General features: G+C 43.6%; 1 protein-coding gene across 2 annotated transcripts; it reads right to left on the minus strand.

The window, feature by feature from the left end:
* Positions 1–13,662: 13,662 nt before the first annotated feature.
* Positions 13,663–19,807, minus strand: LOC120644626 (ultraviolet-B receptor UVR8-like). 2 transcript variants are annotated; one of them, XR_005663853.1, is made up of 15 exons: positions 19,473–19,807; positions 19,014–19,090; positions 18,410–18,488; positions 17,484–17,543; positions 17,004–17,105; positions 16,821–16,914; positions 16,326–16,368; positions 16,177–16,222; positions 16,057–16,097; positions 15,856–15,958; positions 15,697–15,765; positions 15,519–15,585; positions 15,339–15,375; positions 14,338–14,417; positions 13,663–14,231 (listed from the first exon to the last, which is right to left on the minus strand). XR_005663853.1 is itself a non-coding variant. In XM_039921279.1 (15 exons), the coding sequence occupies exons 1-15, from the start codon at positions 19,720–19,722 to the stop codon at positions 14,106–14,108; spliced, it is 1,260 nt and encodes a 419-aa protein (XP_039777213.1). In that variant the 5' UTR covers positions 19,723–19,776; the 3' UTR covers positions 13,663–14,105. The 2 variants fall into 2 exon arrangements, 1 of the variants encoding a protein (XP_039777213.1); XM_039921279.1 differs by having other exon boundaries at positions 15,697–15,751; positions 19,473–19,776.
* Between the last annotated feature and the right edge of the window lie 1,591 nt (positions 19,808–21,398).

The following is a 21,398-nucleotide window of genomic DNA, read 5'->3' on the forward strand; positions in this document are numbered from 1 at the left end:
AGCCGGCGCTACCGTGGTGGTAGACTGGCGGGTGAGTGCTACCGTGGTGGTAGGCTCGAGTTGGTATGTGGAGAGATGGTTGCTGTCCTGGTGAACCATAAGGACCGAGTTGTTTTGACATCTCACCTAGCTTACTTTCAGTACGACCACATGAGTTTGTATGGGCAAACCTTAGCCTAATCCCACTGGCTAACCTGGTAGTCGTCCGAGGTGGATATGTTTTGGGGTGAGACCTGGATTGGTCCAGACCCGAGGGTTTGGGGGCGACTAGTCGGGGTTGAGCCACGGCTGGGTGTCGGCTATGTCGGTTGTCCGTTCGGACAGCCGAGCATGTGGGTACAGTGTACGACCTCTGCAGAGTGTATAATCCATTCGAATGGTCCGTGCCCACGGTATGGGCAGGCTATGGTGTGGTCCTGACAACTAGTGAGCTACCTATTGTGGGTTGTGTTGGGAAGGTGTTGCATACCATTAGTTGCATTGCTAATGCACTGTGCTTAATGTGCGTCGTGCATGTCATTCCCCTCCCGTAGGGTGAGGTGGAGCTTGCTGAGTACTTTTGTACTCACCCCTGTTGATTTTTCTCCAGAGGATCCTGACTTTGTGCAAGAAGACTACGAGTAGATCGTGTCCGCACCCAAGCTGATCGAGTGGAGCCGTGATGGATGAAGAGCTAGTCCTGCATGTCGCTATGCTAGTTGTTATCCTATGGTTGTTCTGTGTAGCTTTGTGTTGTCACTTTACTCCTCATGTGCGTGTTAAATAAAGCTCTGTATGACTCTAGACTCCACTTGATGTAACATGTATTATGCCGGAGACCTTATTCGGTAATTAATACATGGTTTAGCCTTGATCTTCGGGTCGGGGCGCTTCAGGTGGTATCAGAGCCATGCTTGGCTGTAGGACGCGAACCGGTAGTAAACGATGACCGTAGGAGCCCTAGGATGGTCAATCCTTGAAAATATATTACTCCTTAAACTTTATCCTTGTTGTGCTAACCCTACCCTTGAAAATCAGATGGCGGATGACTGGACCACCACCTACTGCATCAACGAAGATGGATTCCCCAGGGTGCTTTATGCTGCCACGGTGCGACTTGGTATTCCGGAACGACCGGAGTACGTGGGTCGCGAGTTCGTGGAGCATGGCACCGAAAGTTGTGAGGTCACTATCCATATTGGTGCCAGTGATAAGTACTTGGAGATGCAACCCTGGAGCGTCACCGCCACTGGAGCCCGTATGCCTGACACCATTCAACTTGCAGCTCGCAAGGCGCTGCGGTACCTGTGCCAGATGTTTGAATGGCACTTGGGTTCCACTCCCATGAAGTACTTTCCACCGCTGGACCGTAGCCGTCCTGCTTGGGCAGCGAGGATCCGCAACCTGGAGAGCCCCGCAGGGACAGAGAAGAACCCCACAGTTGTCGCTATGTCTGGCTATTTGCTTAGCCTCGACGATTTGTGCGACCAACTGCATCAGCGTGTGAGATTTAATCCAGCGTGCTGAGGAAGCGGAGTCCCGTTGGCGTAAGGCTAAACTGGCCGTAGCCCAGGCAGAAGCCCGAGCAGCCGAAGTTGAAAGCCGCCTTTCTATGGCCGAAGAGAACCTTAGGGAGCAGGCAGATCGCCACAGTCAGCTCCTTAGGGGTGTCTACCTAGTGGACCGTGCCAAGCGCAAGGAACGCCATCCCAGGACTGCCGCGGAGCTGCCAATCCTAGAGGGAATTCCGCTATGTTCCTCGTCCCAACCACGCAGGAGGATTTGTGAATCAGTGCCGCCCACACCTCCCGCATCTCCCCGAGATCCCGGAAACAGTGACCCCGAAGACCGTGTTGTAGGGTTCAGTAGTCGAGTCGTCCCGGCCGACCCTTAAAAGTCGAGCCGCATTATTGTAATCCGTCGTGTCATGTATCCCTGTTTGTTTGAATGAATGCTTGTGTGGTGTTTGAATGATTTGTTTGTGTGCATTGTGCGGTACAAAATAATTTATATATACAAATATACCCCAGCATTATACTAGGGGAGTCACCTAATCTTGCCCTCCTTGACCGTAGATGTCTCGTCGCTCGAGCCGAGTCCAGGGACTCCATGCTCAGGAAGACGGTGACGAGGTCAACTCGAGAAACCAAGCCCCTCTGAATGTAGCCCCAGAAGCACCAGAAAATGGACAACTACCGCCGCTACCTCCCCGTGCCCCAGCACCCATTGACTTGGCAGCCATACTGCAGCAGCAGAACCAACTCCTCGAAGTTCTTGTGACCACTCTCACAGCCCAAGCTCAAGGCAATCCTGTCAACAATAGACCTGCAATGCATCATAATGGCAATGGCAGCAGAATTGCAGATTTCAACCGCTTGCAGCCACCTAAGTTTGGAGGATCTGATAACCCTATTGAGGCAGATGATTGGCTGCGAGAAATTGAAATGAAGCTTGAAGTGGTCCATGCAGATGATAGAGGCAAAGTTTTGCTCGCAGTACAGCAGTTAAAGGGACCAGCCCTTGCTTGGTGGCAGAGTTACCGGGAAATAAATGAAAACACTAATGAGATGGTATGGGCTGACTTTGTCAAGATCTTCAGAGAACATCACATTCCCAGCAGTGTTATGAAGCTCAAGAGGGATGAGTTCAGAAAGCTTCGTCAAGGTGGTATGACTGTGACAGAGTATCTTCATAAGTTCACAGAGCTATCTCGTTATGCACCCGAAGATATCAATGATGACGAGAAGAAGCAAGAAGCTTTTCTTGGTGGGCTTAACCCTGAAATCAGGACCTTGGTTGAAGTCACCACCCACAGTGACTTTAATGCTATGGTCAACAGGGCCATCACCACTGAGAGAAACAGAAAGGCAGAACTCAGTGAGCGCAAACGTCGGTTTGAAAGCAAGAAGCCCCAGCAGTTGGAGAAGTTCCAGAAGACCCAGTATCCGGCTCACTCAGGCCCAAGGAGCCAGGGTGCCTTTTCATTCAAAGCGCAGTCCGGTTCTTTCCAGAAGCCTACTCAGTCAGCTCCTGTTATGAAGACCCAGAGTACCTTCCACACCCAACAAACTGGCGGAAGTCAAGTAACCAATGTGAAGACCTGTTTCCACTGCCGCGAAGCCGGACACTACAAGGCAAACTGCCCGTATCTCAATCAGCCCGCCCCTTCTATTTTCTCCAACTTTGTTCAAGGACCAAAGCAACCGACTGGAGCCAACCGTGCAACACCAGCTAAGAGCCAGCAACAGTCCTTCGGCAAGGCAAAAGTGAATCATGTGAATGCTGAAGAAGCAGAGGATGCACCAGGAGTGATTCTCGGTGAGTTTCTGGTCCAATCAGCTCTAGCCTCAGTGCTTTTTGATTCTGGAGCATCACATTCCTTTATATCCTCCCACTTTGTGGAAAAGCATGATATACCTACTATAGCCCTTAAGAGGCCACTAATAACCCGTTCCCCTGGAGGTCATATACCTTGCCACTTAGGTGTTTTAGATATCCCTATAAACCTAAGTGGGGTAGTATTCCTTGCCGACCTAGTAGTCCTTACTTCCAAAGGGATAGATGTCATACTCGGTATGGACTGGCTCACCAAGCACCGCGGAAACATAGCTTGTGCTGAGAGAGCAGTGACAGTCACCAACCGCCAAGGGTTAACAGTCACATGCCAAATCCAGCCTAGCCTGTCAGACTCCATGGTTAACCACATCCAAGCAGAATCCCCAGATGAGGTGCCAGTAGTTCGGGAGTTCGCAGATGTGTTCCCAGATGAATTACCCGGTATGCCTCCAGAAAGAGATGTAGAGTTCACTATTGACTTAGTCCCTGGAACCAAGCCTATAGCAAAGAATGCCTATCGGTTAGCAGCCCCAGAGCTTGCCGAGTTGAAGAAGCAGCTTGAAGAGCTTCAACAAAAGGGATTTATTAGACCCGCTGCTTCTCCTTGGGGAGCCCTAGTGCTCTTTGTGAAGAAGAAAGATGGAAGCATGAGACTTTGTGTGGACTACCGTGATCTGAATGCAGTCACCATCAAGAACAAGTACCCTCTGCCTCGGATTGATGACCTGTTTGATCAGCTGAAGGGAGCTAAGTTCTTCTCCAAGATAGATCTAAGGTCAGGTTATCATCAGCTTAGAGTGCGACAAGAGGACATCTCCAAGACAGCCTTCAAGACCCGTTATGGCCAGTATGAGTTCACAGTGATGCCTTTTGGTCTGACTAATGCCCCTGCCTTTTTCATGACCCTCATGAATAAGGTGTTTATGGAAGAGTTAGATCGGTTTGTCGTGGTATTCATAGATGACATACTGGTCTACTCTAAGAGTGCTGAGGAGCATGGACAACATCTCAGAATTGTGCTGGGAAAGCTCAGAAAACACCAGTTGTATGCCAAGTTTAGCAAGTGTGAATTCTGGCTGCAGAGAGTCAGTTTTCTGGGTCATGTCTTAACAGCTGAAGGTGTTGAAGTGGACCCAGAAAAGGTCAAGGCAGTATCAGAATGGAAGCAACCAACCTCAGCCTCGGAGATTAGGAGTTTCTTGGGATTAGCCGGCTATTACCGGAGATTCATCGAAGGTTTCTCTAAGATAGCCCGGCCTATGACTGAGTTACTCCGGAAGGACACGAAGTTTGTTTGGTCTGAAGCTTGCGAGAGAAGCTTTCAAGAGTTGAAGAGGCGACTAACTTCTGCCCCAGTGCTAGTTTTGCCAGATAATCAGAAGAGCTTTGTCGTTTATTGCGACGCATCCCGACAAGGATTGGGTTGTGTGCTTATGCAAGAAGGAAGAGTTGTAGCTTATGCCTCAAGACAGTTGAGAACACATGAGCAGAACTACCCCACCCATGACTTGGAATTAGCCGCAGTTGTGCATGCCCTCAAGATTTGGAGACATTATCTGATCGGGAACAAGTGTGAAATCTACACGGATCACAAGAGCTTGAAGTACATTTTCACCCAGTCAGACCTCAACCTTAGACAGAGAAGATGGTTGGAGTTGATCAAAGACTATGATTTGGAAATCCATTACCACCCTAGAAAGGCTAATGTGGTGGCTGATGCGCTCAGTCGTAAAGCATATTGCCATCACCTAGTCACACAAGCCCCAGAGCTGAGTGAAGAAATGAGGAAGTTGAACCTAAGGGTTGTACGCCGCTCTTGCAACTATAACCTTAGTGTCCATCCCGTCTTGGATGACCAGATAAAGGAGGCTCAGATGGAGGATAAAAGATTGGTATGGATTAAAGATCGCAACAGTGAAGGCAAAGCCCCAGATTTCAGAGTAGATAAAGATGGAGTCTTGTGGTTCAAGAAGAGATTATGTGTGCCTAAGCAAGGTCATTTCCGCAGGACCATCTTGGATGAAGCCCATAACTCAGCCTATTCCATTCACCCTGGCACTACAAAAATATACCTGGACCTTAAGGAGAAGTATTGGTGGAATGGTATGAAGGGAGATATCGCTCGATTCGTCGCTCATTGTGATGTGTGCAAAAGAGTCAAGGCAGAGCATCAGAAGCCTAGTGGATTACTCCAGCCGTTGCCGATCCCAGTATGGAAGTGGGATGAAGTTAGTATGGATTTTATCACCGGTCTACCGAGAACCCAGAGCGGTCATGACTCAGTTTGGGTGATTGTTGACCGACTCACTAAAGTGGCACACTTCATCCCAGTGCGTACCACTTATGGAGGTGATAGATTAGCCAAATTATATATTGAGCGTATTGTGAAGTTGCATGGAGTACCTAAGAGGATTGTGTCAGATAGAGGCACACAGTTCACTTCGAGATTCTGGAGCAGGTTACATGAAGCACTTGGTACAAAGTTGGACTTTAGTTCAGCCTATCATCCTCAGACTGATGGGCAGACCGAAAGAGTTAATCAGATCCTTGAAGACATGCTAAGAGCCTGTGTTCTTACTTATGGCAAAAATTGGGAAGACAGTTTGCCATATGCAGAGTTCTCTTACAACAACAGCTACCAGTCAAGCTTAAAGATGTCGCCGTTTGAAGCCCTCTACGGGAGGAAGTGTCGCACACCTCTCATGTGGACCGAAGTCGGTGACCGCATTATTGAGGGCCCAGATTTTATTAAAGAAGCAGAAGACAAGATAGCAGAAATCAGAGAGAATCTAAAGGCAGCTCAATCCCGCCAGAAAAGTTATGCCGATAAAAGAAGACGTACTCTCAGCTTCGAAGTTAGAGACTATGTGTACCTTAAAGTTTCCCCAATTCGCGGCACACGCAGATTCCAGGTACGAGGAAAGTTGGCTCCACGCTACATTGGACCTTTTCCAATTATCAAGAAAGTGGGAGCAGTAGCCTATAAACTTCAGTTGCCAGCAGAGATGTCAGATGTACACGATGTATTTCATGTGTCCCAACTCAGAAAGTGCCTGCGAGTACCAGAAGAACAAGTGGCCCCAGAGACAATCGACCTGCAGGATGATCTCAGATATCAAGAGGTACCAGTAAAAATTCTGGACACTGTGACGCGAAGGACCCGCAACTCAGAAGTCAGGATTTGTCGAGTTCAGTGGAGCGGGCATTCGGAAGCAGAAGCAACCTGGGAGAGAGAAGACGCGCTCCGAGCTGAGTTTCCCAGTCTCTTTAGTGGTGAAGCTGAATCTCGGGGACGAGATTCAACCTAAGTGGGATAGGTTTGTAACATCCCAGTTTTCATCATGATTAAGGGGGAGTGTTGAAATTTATAATGCAAACTTCTAGAAGGTTCTATAAAAATAAGGATAAACCATGGCGTAATTTTGTTCACCATGACAAGGTTCTAGAATGTTCCACAAAAATCATAAGAAGACAAGAAGCTTGGATATTTTCTTGCCATGGTAAAATTTAGAATTTTCTAGAATTAGATATTTGTAGGGAACTTAGATATTTGTAGGGAACCTCCTAGAGTGTGACATGTGTCACTCATCCAAGAGGGTATGCGTGCCTATATAAGGAGGGTGTCACCCCTTGCCATGCCATACTACTCCACTCCATCCCACACACATCCAAGGGCATGGTAGAAGTGAGCATAGGTAGAGTGTGCTAGGTGTGTGTTCCTTTGTTGCTTCATTAAGGTAAGCGTCTTTATAAGTGTTAGTCTCCCGGTTAAATTTAAGTACTTAGTGTATAAGTTGTGATCCATCGAAGGTTGGCTCTGCCACCCGGGATCACAAAAGGGTCTGGGCTTCATCGAAGGTTGGCTCTGCCACCCGGAAGCCAGCTTCATCTGTTGGTAGGCTCTGCCTCCCGGAAGCAAAAGGCGGCTCTGCCGTCAAAAGGACCCGGTACACTAAGTAACTAGAAGCTGACCGATTCTGAATTGAGTTGGTGTAGGTCCTCAACTTAGTAGGGCTGCCTCAATCACTAAAATAAAACTTATGTTGCAATTAAACTAGTAACGTAAAATAATACTAACGTTATACGATGTATTACATAATTACTAGGCAAACTATTTTATACTTTGGCCTTGCGTTAGTACATTCATTCCTTCCAGTAACCAGCATACGCATGCTTGCACCTACGACAAAAATCATCTCGTTTCCATAAAAGTCTCTCAAGTCACCGTACCATGCCATAATTCCCAGACAATCATGACAGCGCCTACCTCCTTTGCCATAACTCCATCATACCCTGGAAGCCACGGAGTACCCACACCATTGACCTTGAAAAGACCCGTCATGGCAGCACCCACCTCGCTAAAAATCGAAGTCGCCACGCACAGTGCCGGCCGAGATTTTTTCCGCCGAACCGCCTCACCCGCTCGCTCTCGCTCGCGCACGCGCGACACGCCGGCCCCACGACGGGACCGCGCACTGCCGCCGGCATCACGCCGTGTCGGCCACTCCTGCGTCCCTACCTCGCCCACGCCGCTGCAGCGCCCTCGCCGACTTTGCCGCCTCGGCGCTCACGCCTTCAGTGCTGCCACTGTTCGCGTTGACGACGAGCTGCCGCAGCCCACGCAGTCGCCCATCCTTGCGCAACGCCGCTGCTGCTCTCCACGCCTATAAAAGGAGCAAGGCCGTAACGAGCCCCGTCACCAGCCCAAGCACACCGAGCCGCTTCACTCCACTAGCTGAACCACTCCTCCCGAGCCCAGCTCACTCACGAGACGAAGCTCCAACAGTTGACCCTCTTCCTCGAGCTGTTCCGCGCCAAGGTGAGATGGCAGGCAGCTCCCCCGACCATTAACTCCACTGATAAAGACCCAAAACACCCCCAGGCCGTGAGCACTTAATCCAAATCATTCTGTAAACTCAATATCTCCTTCATATCAACTTCTTTTCATGCAACTCTTTTTCCTAAACTCTCCTCAAATCATATACTATCTAATCCTCCTATTTTCATCTCCATTTAAGCTTATTGCTTGCTTGTGTTTGTTTGCCGGTTGTGCCGTTTTCGCCCGTAGATCACGGAGTGACCGAGGAGGAGCCTTCCAAGGAGCCAGAAGACCCGTACCACGAGCAGGAAGCCGCCGCCGACGACGCGTACGCAAGCGAAGGCAAGTTTCATCGACCCCTACGTGAGCGGTTGCATCCATGTGAGGACGTTTTGCTGTAGCCTGGGTCTAGGATCGATTACATATACCAGTACTTGAGTGATTGAGTGTGCTCATGCATGCATCTGAGTAGTCATGCATATCCAGAGCTGAGAATAGGATACGAAGGGATCTGGCTGAGACCAGGGCAGCTGGGTGTGCTGGAGCCGGCGCTACCGTGGTGGTAGACTGGCGGGTGAGTGCTACCGTGGTGGTAGGCTCGAGTTGGTATGTGGAGAGATGGTTGCTGTCCTGGTGAACCATAAGGACCGAGTTGTTTTGACATCTCACCTAGCTTACTTTCAGTACGACCACATGAGTTTGTATGGGCAAACCTTAGCCTAATCCCACTGGCTAACCTGGTAGTCGTCCGAGGTGGATATGTTTTGGGGTGAGACCTGGATTGGTCCAGACCCGAGGGTTTGGGGGCGACTAGTCGGGGTTGAGCCACGGCTGGGTGTCGGCTATGTCGGTTGTCCGTTCGGACAGCCGAGCATGTGGGTACAGTGTACGACCTCTGCAGAGTGTATAATCCATTCGAATGGTCCGTGCCCACGGTATGGGCAGGCTATGGTGTGGTCCTGACAACTAGTGAGCTACCTATTGTGGGTTGTGTTGGGAAGGTGTTGCATACCATTAGTTGCATTGCTAATGCATTGTGCTTAATGTGCGTCGTGCATGTCATTCCCCTCCCGTAGGGTGAGGTGGAGCTTGCTGAGTACTTTTGTACTCACCCCTGTTGATTTTTCTCCAGAGGATCCTGACTTTGTGCCAGAAGACTACGAGTAGATCGTGTCCGCACCCAAGCTGATCGAGTGGAGCCGTGATGGATGAAGAGCTAGTCCTGCATGTCGCTATGCTAGTTGTTATCCTATGGTTGTTCTGTGTAGCTTTGTGTTGTCACTTTACTCCTCATGTGCGTGTTAAATAAAGCTCTGTATGACTCTGGACTCCACTTGATGTAACATGTATTATGCCGGAGACCTTATTCGGTAATTAATACATGGTTTAGCCTTGATCTTCGGGTCGGGGCGCTTCACCACCGGACACCTTGTGACCTGCAGACTGCCGTTAAGAACTTAATGTTCACTATTGCGTACGGTACCGCCATGCCAACCGAACCAGGCGACGTGTACCACGGCCAACAAATTCCGCCTAGATACACAAGAGTTGGCGTGGAGCAGGTGTGCCAGGGTTGGGAGACGCTCGAGCTTGATATTCCTGGAGGCGATGGGGAGAGGACACTAGCAGAAGCCATTCATGGCTACATCCTATGGGATAAGCGCTACATTGTCCTAAAGTCGGATGATCAAACACCAAGACCGGCATCTCAGCATGCCTCTCCAAGACCGGCATCTCCGCAAAACTCCCCAAGGGCAGCACTGTCTCGGCAAGGTTCACCGGCACATTCTCCATCACCATCATCTCATGCGCCGATGAACACTCAAGCGTCACCGTCGCCTCCATGGTCACACCCTCCGCCGCCGGCAAAGAAGCAGAAACGGCCGCCGGCAAAGAAGGTAGCTGCACCGGTTAAGGAGCCTCCAAAGAAGAAGAAGGAAAAGGAGAAGAAAACCAAGGAGGCTCCTATTAAACCCTGGGACATGAGCCTTGAAGAATGCGATCGGATAACTCAAGAAAGAGTTAAAGAGCACTTCACGCCGAAGCCGAAGCCGGAGCCCGAGAAAGTGATAAATCCGATAGATTTGAAATTTTTTAAGGGAATGTGCGAAGCAAATAAGAGAAAATTCATTCCGAGAGACCCCCCTTCAGACTACGAACGCACAATTATCAAAACTACTGAGAAAAAGAAGAGACAATCAAAGTCGTCGTCGTCCGACGTTCCACAGCTCGGAGCCCAAAAGAAACAATCAATAGAGCCTCTCATAGTGGGACAGACGACGCAAGAACAAGAATTTGTTACATTTCTGAAAGAATCAAACCTGACGGCCGCTCAGATTGCAGGGGGAGAAGATATTCCAAAGGCCGGTGTGGTCGTCAAATGGACGTTTGAGATCGGCAAAACTCTTGTACCCCCCGAAGTAGTGTCTGTACTTCCAACGCAAATGTATAAGCTGCACCAGCACTACATGCGTGCGATGGCCGATTGCATCTTCATGCAGGGCGCAAAGATTAAAGATGACGATTTCTTACGGGGGGAGGCCATTATATGGATAAACTGGGAAGAAATTTATCAACTATTCCATCAGGAGGCCCTCGACATCTCTATGGTCGGCTTGTGGGTTCTGTAAGTATTTTACTCTCCTTACGTATTGTTTTGCATGATCTCAACATACTGATCTCTTGATTTATTCGGTATCATGTAGAATGGAGATACATACTTGCAGAAGAAAGGGATACTCTCACCTTGGCTTCATCGACCCAATTACTTGTAATTGGAGGCTTCTACGTGACAATCCCGATGACATATTCCAAAACTTGTTCAAGTACATAAGCGTTCATCACAACAAGCAAATGATATTGTTTCCTTACAACTTTGCGTGAGTGATTCCTTCCGTCTAACTCTTTCTATTCTATAATCGAATTGTTTAAACCTTAACTACCAAGAACTGTCTCAGTATAATCTTGCAGTGAACACTTTGTCCTAATTGTCATAATTCCCGAGAAGAGCCTACTCGTGGTTATGGACTCATTGAGGAGACCTCCAGAACAATACGAAAATCTTCTTAACATGATGAAAAAGTAATTCTACCACTACTCCGTCCATGACCGATAATTTGAATCACTTTGTTACTTGACTATAATTGTTCTAATCATGCACAGGGTTTGGAAAGAATTCGCTAAAAATCATCCAGGCAAATTTGACAAAGAATTGAAGATCAAGACAGATTTTCCGGTATGCGCTTGGATGATTCGTTGCACGATTCATTAGTTTTATTATATATTCATGTAAATACCTGATAATTTCTTCTCTCTTAAAGTGTATGAGGCAGAAACCAGGCACTGTATTGTGCGCATACTATGTATGCGAGAACATCCATGGTCTGGTAGGTCCTCCAAAGGGCTGGACAGATTGGGAGGAGGAAGTAAGTAAAAAAACTTGTTAATATTTGAACTCGTATTTTAATTAGTCGAAATTAATTATCCCCTTTTTCCATAGGTCGGGGAGATGCGCGATAAACTCATACCGGAGGAAAAGATTATGGCGATTCAAGAACAATTCTCCGGATTTATTGTTGAGCAAGTCCTCGATCCAAAAGGCGAATTCTACTATGATGGAATATCTAATATTGACAATCACAGCAAATATGACAATATACGCGTATATATGTAATTAAGAACGAATATAACCATGTAAATATATATGTGTGTCTATGTATTAAATTTCTATTTATGAGTATGTATGTATGTATGTATTAAATTTCCAAAAGGCGAATTCTATTATGTAATTAAGAACGAATATACCTATGCAAATATGATGGAGTATGTATGTATTATATATATAAGCACTCCAATAATATATATGTGTATATATATATATTTATATAATATTGGTCCTAGACATTTTCATATGTAAAGGAATTCACATGTATAGATATGTGTATACATATATATATAAGTGAATTAATTTATATATGAAAACTATCTAGGACAAATATTATATAAGTAACTATATATATGTATATATTAGTGGAGATCATACACACTGAATTCCAATACATAAGTTTAATTGAAATGTAAAAGTATAATTGAAATAGAAAAAGAATTGAGAAAACAAAAACATGAAGAAAAAAAAGACCTTTTGTCCCGGTTGGTAACACCAACCGGGACAAAAGGGTGCGCCAGCCACGTGGGCGCTGGCTGCACCTTTTGTCCCGGTTGCCACACCCGGGACAAAAGGGCACCCCCTTTTGTCCCGGACAGACGTTCCCGGTTGGGAAACCGGGACAACAGCGGTTTCCCAACCGGGACAAATCAACATTTTTGTAGTAGTGGTTGGTGCAGTTTGGTGCTCGAGGTGTCTTTGAGGTCTATCCCTGAGACTGCGCCCAGAATCGTTTCTTATACTAGAAACAATAGCCACGCTTTGCGCGCCCTATCATAATCTTGTTAAGCGTCTAAATAGAAACAATCAAGGTAAATGAAAATATGTAAAATTAGTGAAAAGACAAATCCATTACAAAATGTATAGCAACAAAATTTTCATTTCCCAAACTTTATCCCGCATGTTTGTGCCCATGTAGAACTGGACATATGACCTCCAACTCATCAAAACCGAGCAACTTTCTCCCTAAGTGGTTTCAGGCTAAGATGCAGTGGTTTTGACAAAAAAAATAGATTTTTCGTATGTGCAACTTTAGAAGTATCGGAGTATCACCTAGAGAGCTCTAGAAATCATGATATTTCACAAAACACTAAACCATAGAGCATGGATAACAGTACAATAAGAATATGCAAGATTTTGTTGAATGAAATTTGAATGGTTGAATTTCAAAACATGTGTCAAACCAAGATGGCACACATACAAGGTTCAAAAGGACACATAATGTTTTCAAATTTTTAGCAGACATTTGGGTACCCTAAAAATTCATGGAAAATTGATTTTGTCTCCTTTTGAAATTCAATAATTCAAACTCCATTCAATAAAATCTTGCATATCCTATTGTATTGTGATCCATGCTCTATGGACTAGCATTCCGTGAGATGTCCTGATTTTTAGAGCTCTCTAGATTATATTTTCTTCTAAAGTTGCACCTATGAAAAATACAAAAAATTATCAAAACTGCTGCCACCTCAATCTTAAACCACTTAGGGATGAAAATTGTCTGGTTTTAATAACTTGGAGGAGGTGAGATGTCTAGATTTGTAGTTGGAGAAAAATCTGACTTTCGTGACAGTTGATAGAGGTAAAGTAGACTTTTTCCTTTTTTTAATACTTTCAATAATTCGTTATTTCATAAATATGTACCATTCAAAAAAATTAAGTGCATAATTCAAAAAAAAAGTTCAGGTTTCTAGTAGCAAATGCGCATTAGGAGAACTTTTGCAAAATAAACTCGAGGAATGCTGTCGTGGCCAGCTTGTTTTTGGGATGTTTGTCTTGTATTGTTTTCACTAGAAAATCTCCGTGCCACCAGACTTCACACAGCAAGCAAACATAGGATAACGAAGGGAGGAGCGATAGATCATCTAGAAATAAAGGTTGGACATATACACATTTAATTGTACAAACATTATTCTAATTCTGATACCATTTAGTACATTTGCATGGATACACAGCAAACATAGACAAGCACTCGTCATGTACAACACCAGCCTGGTGAGATATCAGGCAATGGATTCCTTATTAGCTGCAAAAAAAATACATATCCACCAAATAATAAATGAACACTATACGCTGACCTGCTGCAACCCTGGTGCATCACAAAAGGCATCCAGTTTATCTCTTATTCTGTTCAAATTACACCCCCCTCGCTCAAGAGGGGTTATCATTTTGTTCTATATTCTCTTCACAATGATGCAGATCCAATACCTTAGCTTCTTTCTGCGGTTCCTCTGTACACCTGTGCTCAGTATGATTGGATAATTAGTATGCAACATGTCATTCCGCAGTCTGCAGATGGCACATCAGTCAGTCCTCGGAGTACTCATAAATTGCGCCGGTATGATTGAAGCCACATGATACATGGACCGCTCTTGCATTCTTGCTGAACGGCACCATCATAGGTTCAAAATAGTCTACGTCGTTTCCATGTCCCTGGTAGAAAGGCAGTGTGAACATATGACTGGTGTTCAGTGGGGGACTACGTGTGCTGCGCATCATCATCATGAAGAAGCAGTTGTACTGACAGCAAGTAACTCACCAGTTGTCCGCCAGAAGAATGGCCCTCTTCAAAAAAAGTACCATTAGCGCCTCCCCAACCCCAGGTGTAAATGTCACCACCTGGATGTTTTGAGATGCTCAGAGCATAGCAACACTACGCAATGAAATATAAGTAGAAGAACCTTCTTTTAAAAGTACTCCAATTATCCTATGTATAACACGAGTACTCTTGTATTTCATCTTAAAAAGCCAGAGCAAAAGAAAAGAAAACCAACTTCACTCCATGCTCAAGTCCCAAAAGCCTTCAATCATCCATATTGGTATCAGTTTAGGCCACTCCTGCCGGAGCCCTATTTTTTTGATTAATGCACAATCTCTTTAGAACTAAAATTATGGATTCAGAAAATACAATACTGATTCCTTAAGATGCATAGCTAATCTGATTCAACCTGCAAATAACCTTTAGGACCTGTTTGAAAAAGGTGGAATTGGGGTCCAAATCTTTGGGATGTAGTTCAAATTTGATCTAAATCTGAGAGGTTCCTAGATCGATTCCTCCCTTCCAAATGAGCCCCTAGTATGTTTGTCTAACTGAAATAGATCGAAATGTAGCACCAAGAGGTAGCAAATTGCTACTCTGACTCTGTCTGAGATATGTGTATGGATAATTGGATATACAGAATAAAGGTTTTCCCATTTCCTTGTGTGTATGCACAGATAGCTAAAGCTTAGTTTCAGCATTGCGATGACAAGCACAGAAGCACCTGATATACCACATCTGATACTATAGTAACATTACAGAATTCAACTCAAAAGTATGTCACTTCAAAGTTCAAAGTATAGCTATCCTGCTGTTCTATATTCTTGTTGCTAGAACTTGAACACAAAGGTTTCAACCTACAAGATATCAGCAAACTAAACCATGTATTGAGCTTGATTGAGACAGCAGTTGCAAAGACTCAAGAAAAAAAATTATGTTTACCAGCATTTGCTACCAATTAAAACCAACATACTGGTGAAAAGGGAGTATAATTACAACACCTGAAATTACAGCAGTGTGCTTCCAACCACAAGAGACCTACAGGCAAATGGTCAAGGAGTCAATATGACAATATTCAACATAAGCTATACATCAAAAGCTTTACATGCATCAATACAAGAATTATCTTTAAGTGGTGTGCTATAAAGAAAAGCTTGAAATAAGTGACCAGAAGTACAAACCTTAGATACAGGAAGCTCAAATACTGAGCTTTCCAAAATTTCTGGAGCACGAACCATATCCATATCTCTGGTGAGAGATAATTATGTAAGAATACAACTTTGACATTGGATATACATTGAAATAGGTAAGATACAAGTTTGTGTAGGAAAGTTCTTGAAAATGTAATAGATGAGATACCCCAGACCAAGGCAGCCATTTTCATTTGAACCCCAAGAATACAGATCACCATTTCCTGTAAAATATCACCTTAAATCTTTTAAGATTGTATGAAAAGTCACAACTTAAAATTGAAAGTTTAGCATTATACAAAAAACACACTGCATCAAACCCCAATACCTGTTACAACACAAGTATGGTAACCTCCACAAGCAACTTCTTCTGAAAACGGTATCTCTTCAACAATAACCGGTCTGAATGCTTCATTTGATCTTCCAAATCCCTAAATTTTTTAGTTAAATCATAGGAAATGAAGAGAAATAAAAAATATTTCGATAATGGCAGTTAAAAAAATGCCAATGTGGCCTGATTGGATACCACCTTCTCAGTCTTCTGCCCAAATATGAACAAAGTACCTTTTTCTGCAATTTTGACATAGGGAAATCATAAGATGGGGAAATAGTGATCTGTGAAATTGATTATTTTTTTCTGTAAGCTTACCATCAATGCAAGCAGAGTGCAACATTCCTGCAGCTACCTTTTCAATCTAGCCAATGCAGAGAAAAAAAAAAGAAAGAGAAGAGAATCACTACATGACAATAAGATGATACTATTTGATTAATAGGCATATTGAGTTTCGAAGCAAATACCTTTATCCCGTCAAGGTTTTTTATCAACCTTGGAGTATATTCGCTGCACAAATGAGGACATAGATATCAATTTATCATCCTTCTAACAATTTAGCACCAGATGCAAACACTGCCAGAATTGTGAGACCTTTAGCCTAAAATCCGAAAGAAGCCTTCGAGGTTTGAAACTTTCTATTGTCATCAAACATTTTACTCAAAGCTCACACTACATCATCTAGCAACCCTGTTCAAGGGTGCCACATCAAATTCATATGCCACAAGCTTAAGATACTTACAAGGCTCATTGCCCCATTCCTATTAAAAGCATAACCATGACTATCATGTGTTCTTAGGCATGCCAACTCGTAGTAGAAAATTTTCATCTTATGGTTATTTTTTTCGTATCTTCTAAATAGAAGACAATAAATTATTCCGTGACATAGAGTATATACACAACTAAGTGCCACAACAAAAGTGTTTACAGATTAAGTGTATGTGAGACAAATATTACCATACCTTGAGGTCAGAGAGAATCCCAGTATGCTAGATTGGTAGCCATGTCCGAGCCTGCCGGAACCAGCAGCTCCCCAACTTAAGACTTCACCTTCGTCTTGAGAAGCAAATGACATATAGATTTAGACTCTTAAAAGGTAGCAACATTTAAATACAATTGCTATAAAACACCGATTTCTTAGTCACCTGTAACAGCAACTGAATGCTCTGATCCCAAAGCAACCATTTTCACTCTAAAGTCAGTCAAACAATCAACCTTCGTTGGGGTAGAAACTGCTTTTCCTGCCCCTAAACCAAGTCAAGAAAAAACAATTCCACCTCAGAAATAAAAGCTTGTGTTAATATATAACTTAATGAAACAACTGAGTACCATATTGCCTAGGAAAATCTTAATAGAAGCATGATTATGCTCCATGCATAATAATATAAAGATATGTACGAGTTGAAGTCATGCTCGAGCAATATCTAAGAGCTATATGAATTCCCTAACCTCATATAGAAATTTATTAGATTTTTTGTGGGGATCAAGTGACCCCACAGTCATCAATGTCAATAAGGTGTTGTTTGATAGTGTCGAAGTATATACTAGAACATTCAACTATCAATAATGCATGACGAGGCGGCGTTAAGAAGATAAATAATGGGGATTGGGTCCGGTGTAATTACCTTTTCCAAGGCCAAGCTGGCCACCTGAGTTTCTTCCCCAAACAAAGAGTTTACCATCCGCTGTTCACGAGAGTCAAGCACTTGGTAATACAATTATTAAGATGGTAATCACATTTCTTTAAAGTCATACTTACCAAATATCTATAAAAGGTTATTATAGAATAATGTGTTGTATGCTGCAGTGCAGCATTCAGTGACAATAACATTAAATAAATAATTCAATACCTTTTAACAGAACACCGTATTACAACTCCATGAGCAAATGGACAATATTTATGTCATTTAAGGTGTGATTGTGCAAATTTACGCATAGGGAGGGGGCACTATTCCATATAGCCCTTTTTGTTTGACAATGCAGCCTACTCAATATGTAATTTCGTTTTATTAAATCTACTTTCAATGTCCAATAGAGTAATAAGGACCATATCAACAATCTTATAATGAATGATTACGGCAACATAACCAAATGTAGCTTCTTACATGATAACTTGCAATATGCTTCACATCAAGAAGTCCCCGCATTATATTAATATAATAACAACCAGAAAGGCCAAAAATATTTATTACCTTCGTCACATACTTCTATGTTTAGGTTACTTTCATGTAAATAATTTTACAGTATGGATAGCCTACTAATATTTATAATAGCTTCTTCTAGTTCTCCTCAATAAAAAAAAGGAGCTTGTTCAGCACAAATTTAACACTCAGGACCTAGATTATTGTGTGCACCACACAAATAGGAAGTAATAAAACATTCAATTATGCACCCTTAAACCCAAGAAGCTTGAGCTGCCCTTTGCTCCACTAATAGTTTATTATCATAGAAGGTAGCGCCCTCCTTTTCTGTCTTCTATTATGACTTAAATTCGCCAGATTCTGGCAAATCAAACTATGCAGATAACAGAATCTGATTATTTTTCTCTTACCAGTAATTGCACAAGAATGATGGTTGCCAGCTGAAATTTCTACAACTCTCTCATGAAATCCAGAAACTTCGACAGGCTCCTACATGACAAAGAGGAGAGCTGATTTATTATTGACAAAAAAAAGGAACACAGTATGTGGAATAATCAGATTCATAGGGTTCATAGCTTACCACAAAAACTATCGAATTCACTCAAATTATAGGTAGGAAAAATAATGCTAACTGAATTTCACATAAATAAAGGGTCAACAAATGTTGTGGATAACCAATTATGTCTTCTTTGTTTCTTAAACCCGATGTATCTAACATCTGGTGGAAAATGTGGTTCTGGGAAGGACCAGTTATAGATAAATATTGCCTACTTCCAAGGATTGATGTCTGTGTCTTCAAGGTAATACCGAATTTACTTCACTGGAATACTTAGCCATATGGTAGAATGGTTTTATTACATGAATTAGGATGCATAATTGCCCCCTCTCCCAGTTCATGTTTTTATGCACGTGGCTTTTAAGTTTTCTTCCTTCCAGAGCTAAAAGGATCTATGCCAAAATTCTGTTAATAGATAATGTAAAAGCAAACATGAAAAAAAAGGCAAGAAGCCATACCAGTGTATGTGTAACAGAGGATCCTATCCCGAGCTGCCCAAAGTCGTTCAGACCCGTGGAGAACACACGCCCGCTCTCTGCACCAAAAGACAAGGGCAAATCTCTCCTGCATTACGATGCAATTCCAGCACAAACTGGGAAAGATAGTAACTTCCCAAGCATTAATGCAGATCGTTCAGTCACTAAAGCTAATTTCAGGTTGGAAGAGCGAGACATTGTTTATCACTAGTACAACTATAATGACGCCTGCTTAGAGCAAAAAGGTCAAAATCAAGAGCATAACATATCTAGTAATGTTAGTCCTGTGGGTAAATACAATTAGTTAACTACTTGAACGAAGCCGCTGAATCAGCTCAAGGATGATCTCTCGAATTACTAGACGAGCAGATGATGATGATGTTAATTAAGAGAAGACGAGGAGGGAGGGAGGAGGCGAGCCGCGAGCGGGGGCGTGCGTACGGGTAAGAAAGAGGGTGTGCGCGCCGCCGCAGGCGAGGGAGGCGGGCGGGTCGGCGGCGCGGGCGAGGAAGAAGGGGCAGGCCGTGGGGCTCCACCGCGACTCCAGCGCGCCCAGCCCCAGGCGCCCGTAGTCCCCGTTCCCCCACAGCGCCGCCACCCGCCGCCGCCGCGGCGCCTTGGGGGCGGCGGCGTCCGACGAGAGCCGCCGCAGCGGCAGCGGCGGCGTCCAGCGCCTCGCCGCTCGCCACATCGCGCTCGGGCTGGAATGGTGGAGTGGGGAGGGGAGGGAACTGGGAAAGGTGGAGCTCGCGGCGACGGCGAGCCCACGTGGGCGACGAGACGAGAGCCTTCTCGCTGGAAGGCGATTTCCGAAAGGGAAGGGAGAGGCGGAACGCGAACGAAACGAGCCCATGGTGTGTGATGGGCTACAGTGGGCCGTAACCGGCAGTATACAGAAGAACGCGTGTGGGCTTTGGATCATTTTTCTTTGGCAAAAGTCTATTTTACCTCCTCCAACTATCACCAAAGTTTGGTTTTCCTCCTACAACTATAAAACCGGGTATTTCACCTCCCTCAACTTTTCAAACCGTCCATTTTAACTCCCTCGAGCGGTTTTGAATGCTGTTTGCTACAGTAACCGTAGTTTTGTATTTTTCTTTTTTAAAAAAATTTCAGTTGAATCTTTGAAAAATCATAGTAAATCACAAAAAAATCATAAAATAGAAAATCCAATTTTGTTGGACTCCACATGAGTAGATATACGCAGTGAATATATTATATGGTATACTTTAGTACAATTTTTTTACTGTAACTTTAGATATATACTTTTCTGTAATTAATTTATAGCTACAGTTTTCGTCGTCCCATTATGGTGAAATTTTTATGGTGGGCTAATCATTATATGATTGAGCTATAGTAAAAATTTTATGATTATTAGATCATGTTTGACTGAGTTATAGATTTATCTATAGATTCGTCTAGATTTATCTAGTTTATATAGATAAATCTATAGATCAGTCAAACATGATCTAATAATTATAAAATTTTTACTACAGCTCAATCATATAATGATTAGCTCACCATAAAAATTTCACCATAATGGGACGACGAAAACTGTAGCTATAAATTAATTACAGAAAAGTATATATCTAAAGTTACAGTAAAAAAATTGTACTAAAGTATACCATATAATATATTCACTGCGTATATCTACTCATGTGGAGTCCAACAAAATTGGATTTTCTATTTTATGATTTTTTTGTGATTTACTATGATTTTTCAAAGATTCAACTGAAATTTTTTTAAAAAAGAAAAATACAAAACTACGGTTACTGTAGCAAACAGCCTTCAAAACCGCTCGAGGGAGGTAAAATGGACGGTTTGAAAAGTTGAGGGAGGTGAAATACCCGGTTTTATAGTTGTAGGAGGAAAACCAAACTTTGGTGATAGTTGGAGGAGGTAAAATAGACTTTTGCCTTTTTCTTTTCATCTGTATTCTTCCGTTTCCTCGCAAATATTAAGAGTCATGCGTGTGACTACTGACAGTCAAATTATAACGCAAGATTCAATAACTATCTTTTATTCTAGAACAATTTTTTTATTTTTGAACAAACTTTTTGCATTGCTCTGTTCCAAAATAAAAAATTGTTCTAGAACAAATTTGACTGGATTACACATGTGGGGCCGGTTTGTTAAGCCACTTTAGGCTCAAAACATAAAATCTGGAGTGGGAGAGACTTAGCAGCGCTCCAGTTTCCTTGTATAGTGTTGTAATAATTCAGTTGGTTTGATTTCTTGCGGTGCAACGTGATCATCCGAGTTTGAGTTCTCAGCTCGGCACTAGTGTAGGTGCTTGTATTTTCAGGGACAAGCTTGTCGCTAGCAATACACTAGCGGTGACTTCGTCAATCTCAAGTCTGTCGACGG

The sequence above is a fragment of the Panicum virgatum genome, chromosome 8K (genome assembly GCF_016808335.1).
Source record: "Panicum virgatum strain AP13 chromosome 8K, P.virgatum_v5, whole genome shotgun sequence".
Classification (NCBI taxonomy): Eukaryota; Viridiplantae; Streptophyta; class Magnoliopsida; order Poales; family Poaceae; genus Panicum; species Panicum virgatum.

Bases quoted from the DNA above. Each gene is read 5' to 3' on its own strand.
- LOC120644626 (XM_039921279.1), bottom strand. From the start codon at position 19,722: ATGTGGCGAGCGGCGAGGCGCTGGACGCCGCCGCTGCCGCTGCGGCGG. The intron at 18,489-19,013 runs GTATGGCTTCTT...TTTGTCATGTAG, and splicing joins CCTCTGTTACACATACACTG to GAGCCTGTCGAAGTTTCTGG. The intron at 16,369-16,820 runs GTATGGTAATAT...TCATTTGTGCAG, and splicing joins GGATTCTCTCTGACCTCAAG to CGAATATACTCCAAGGTTGA.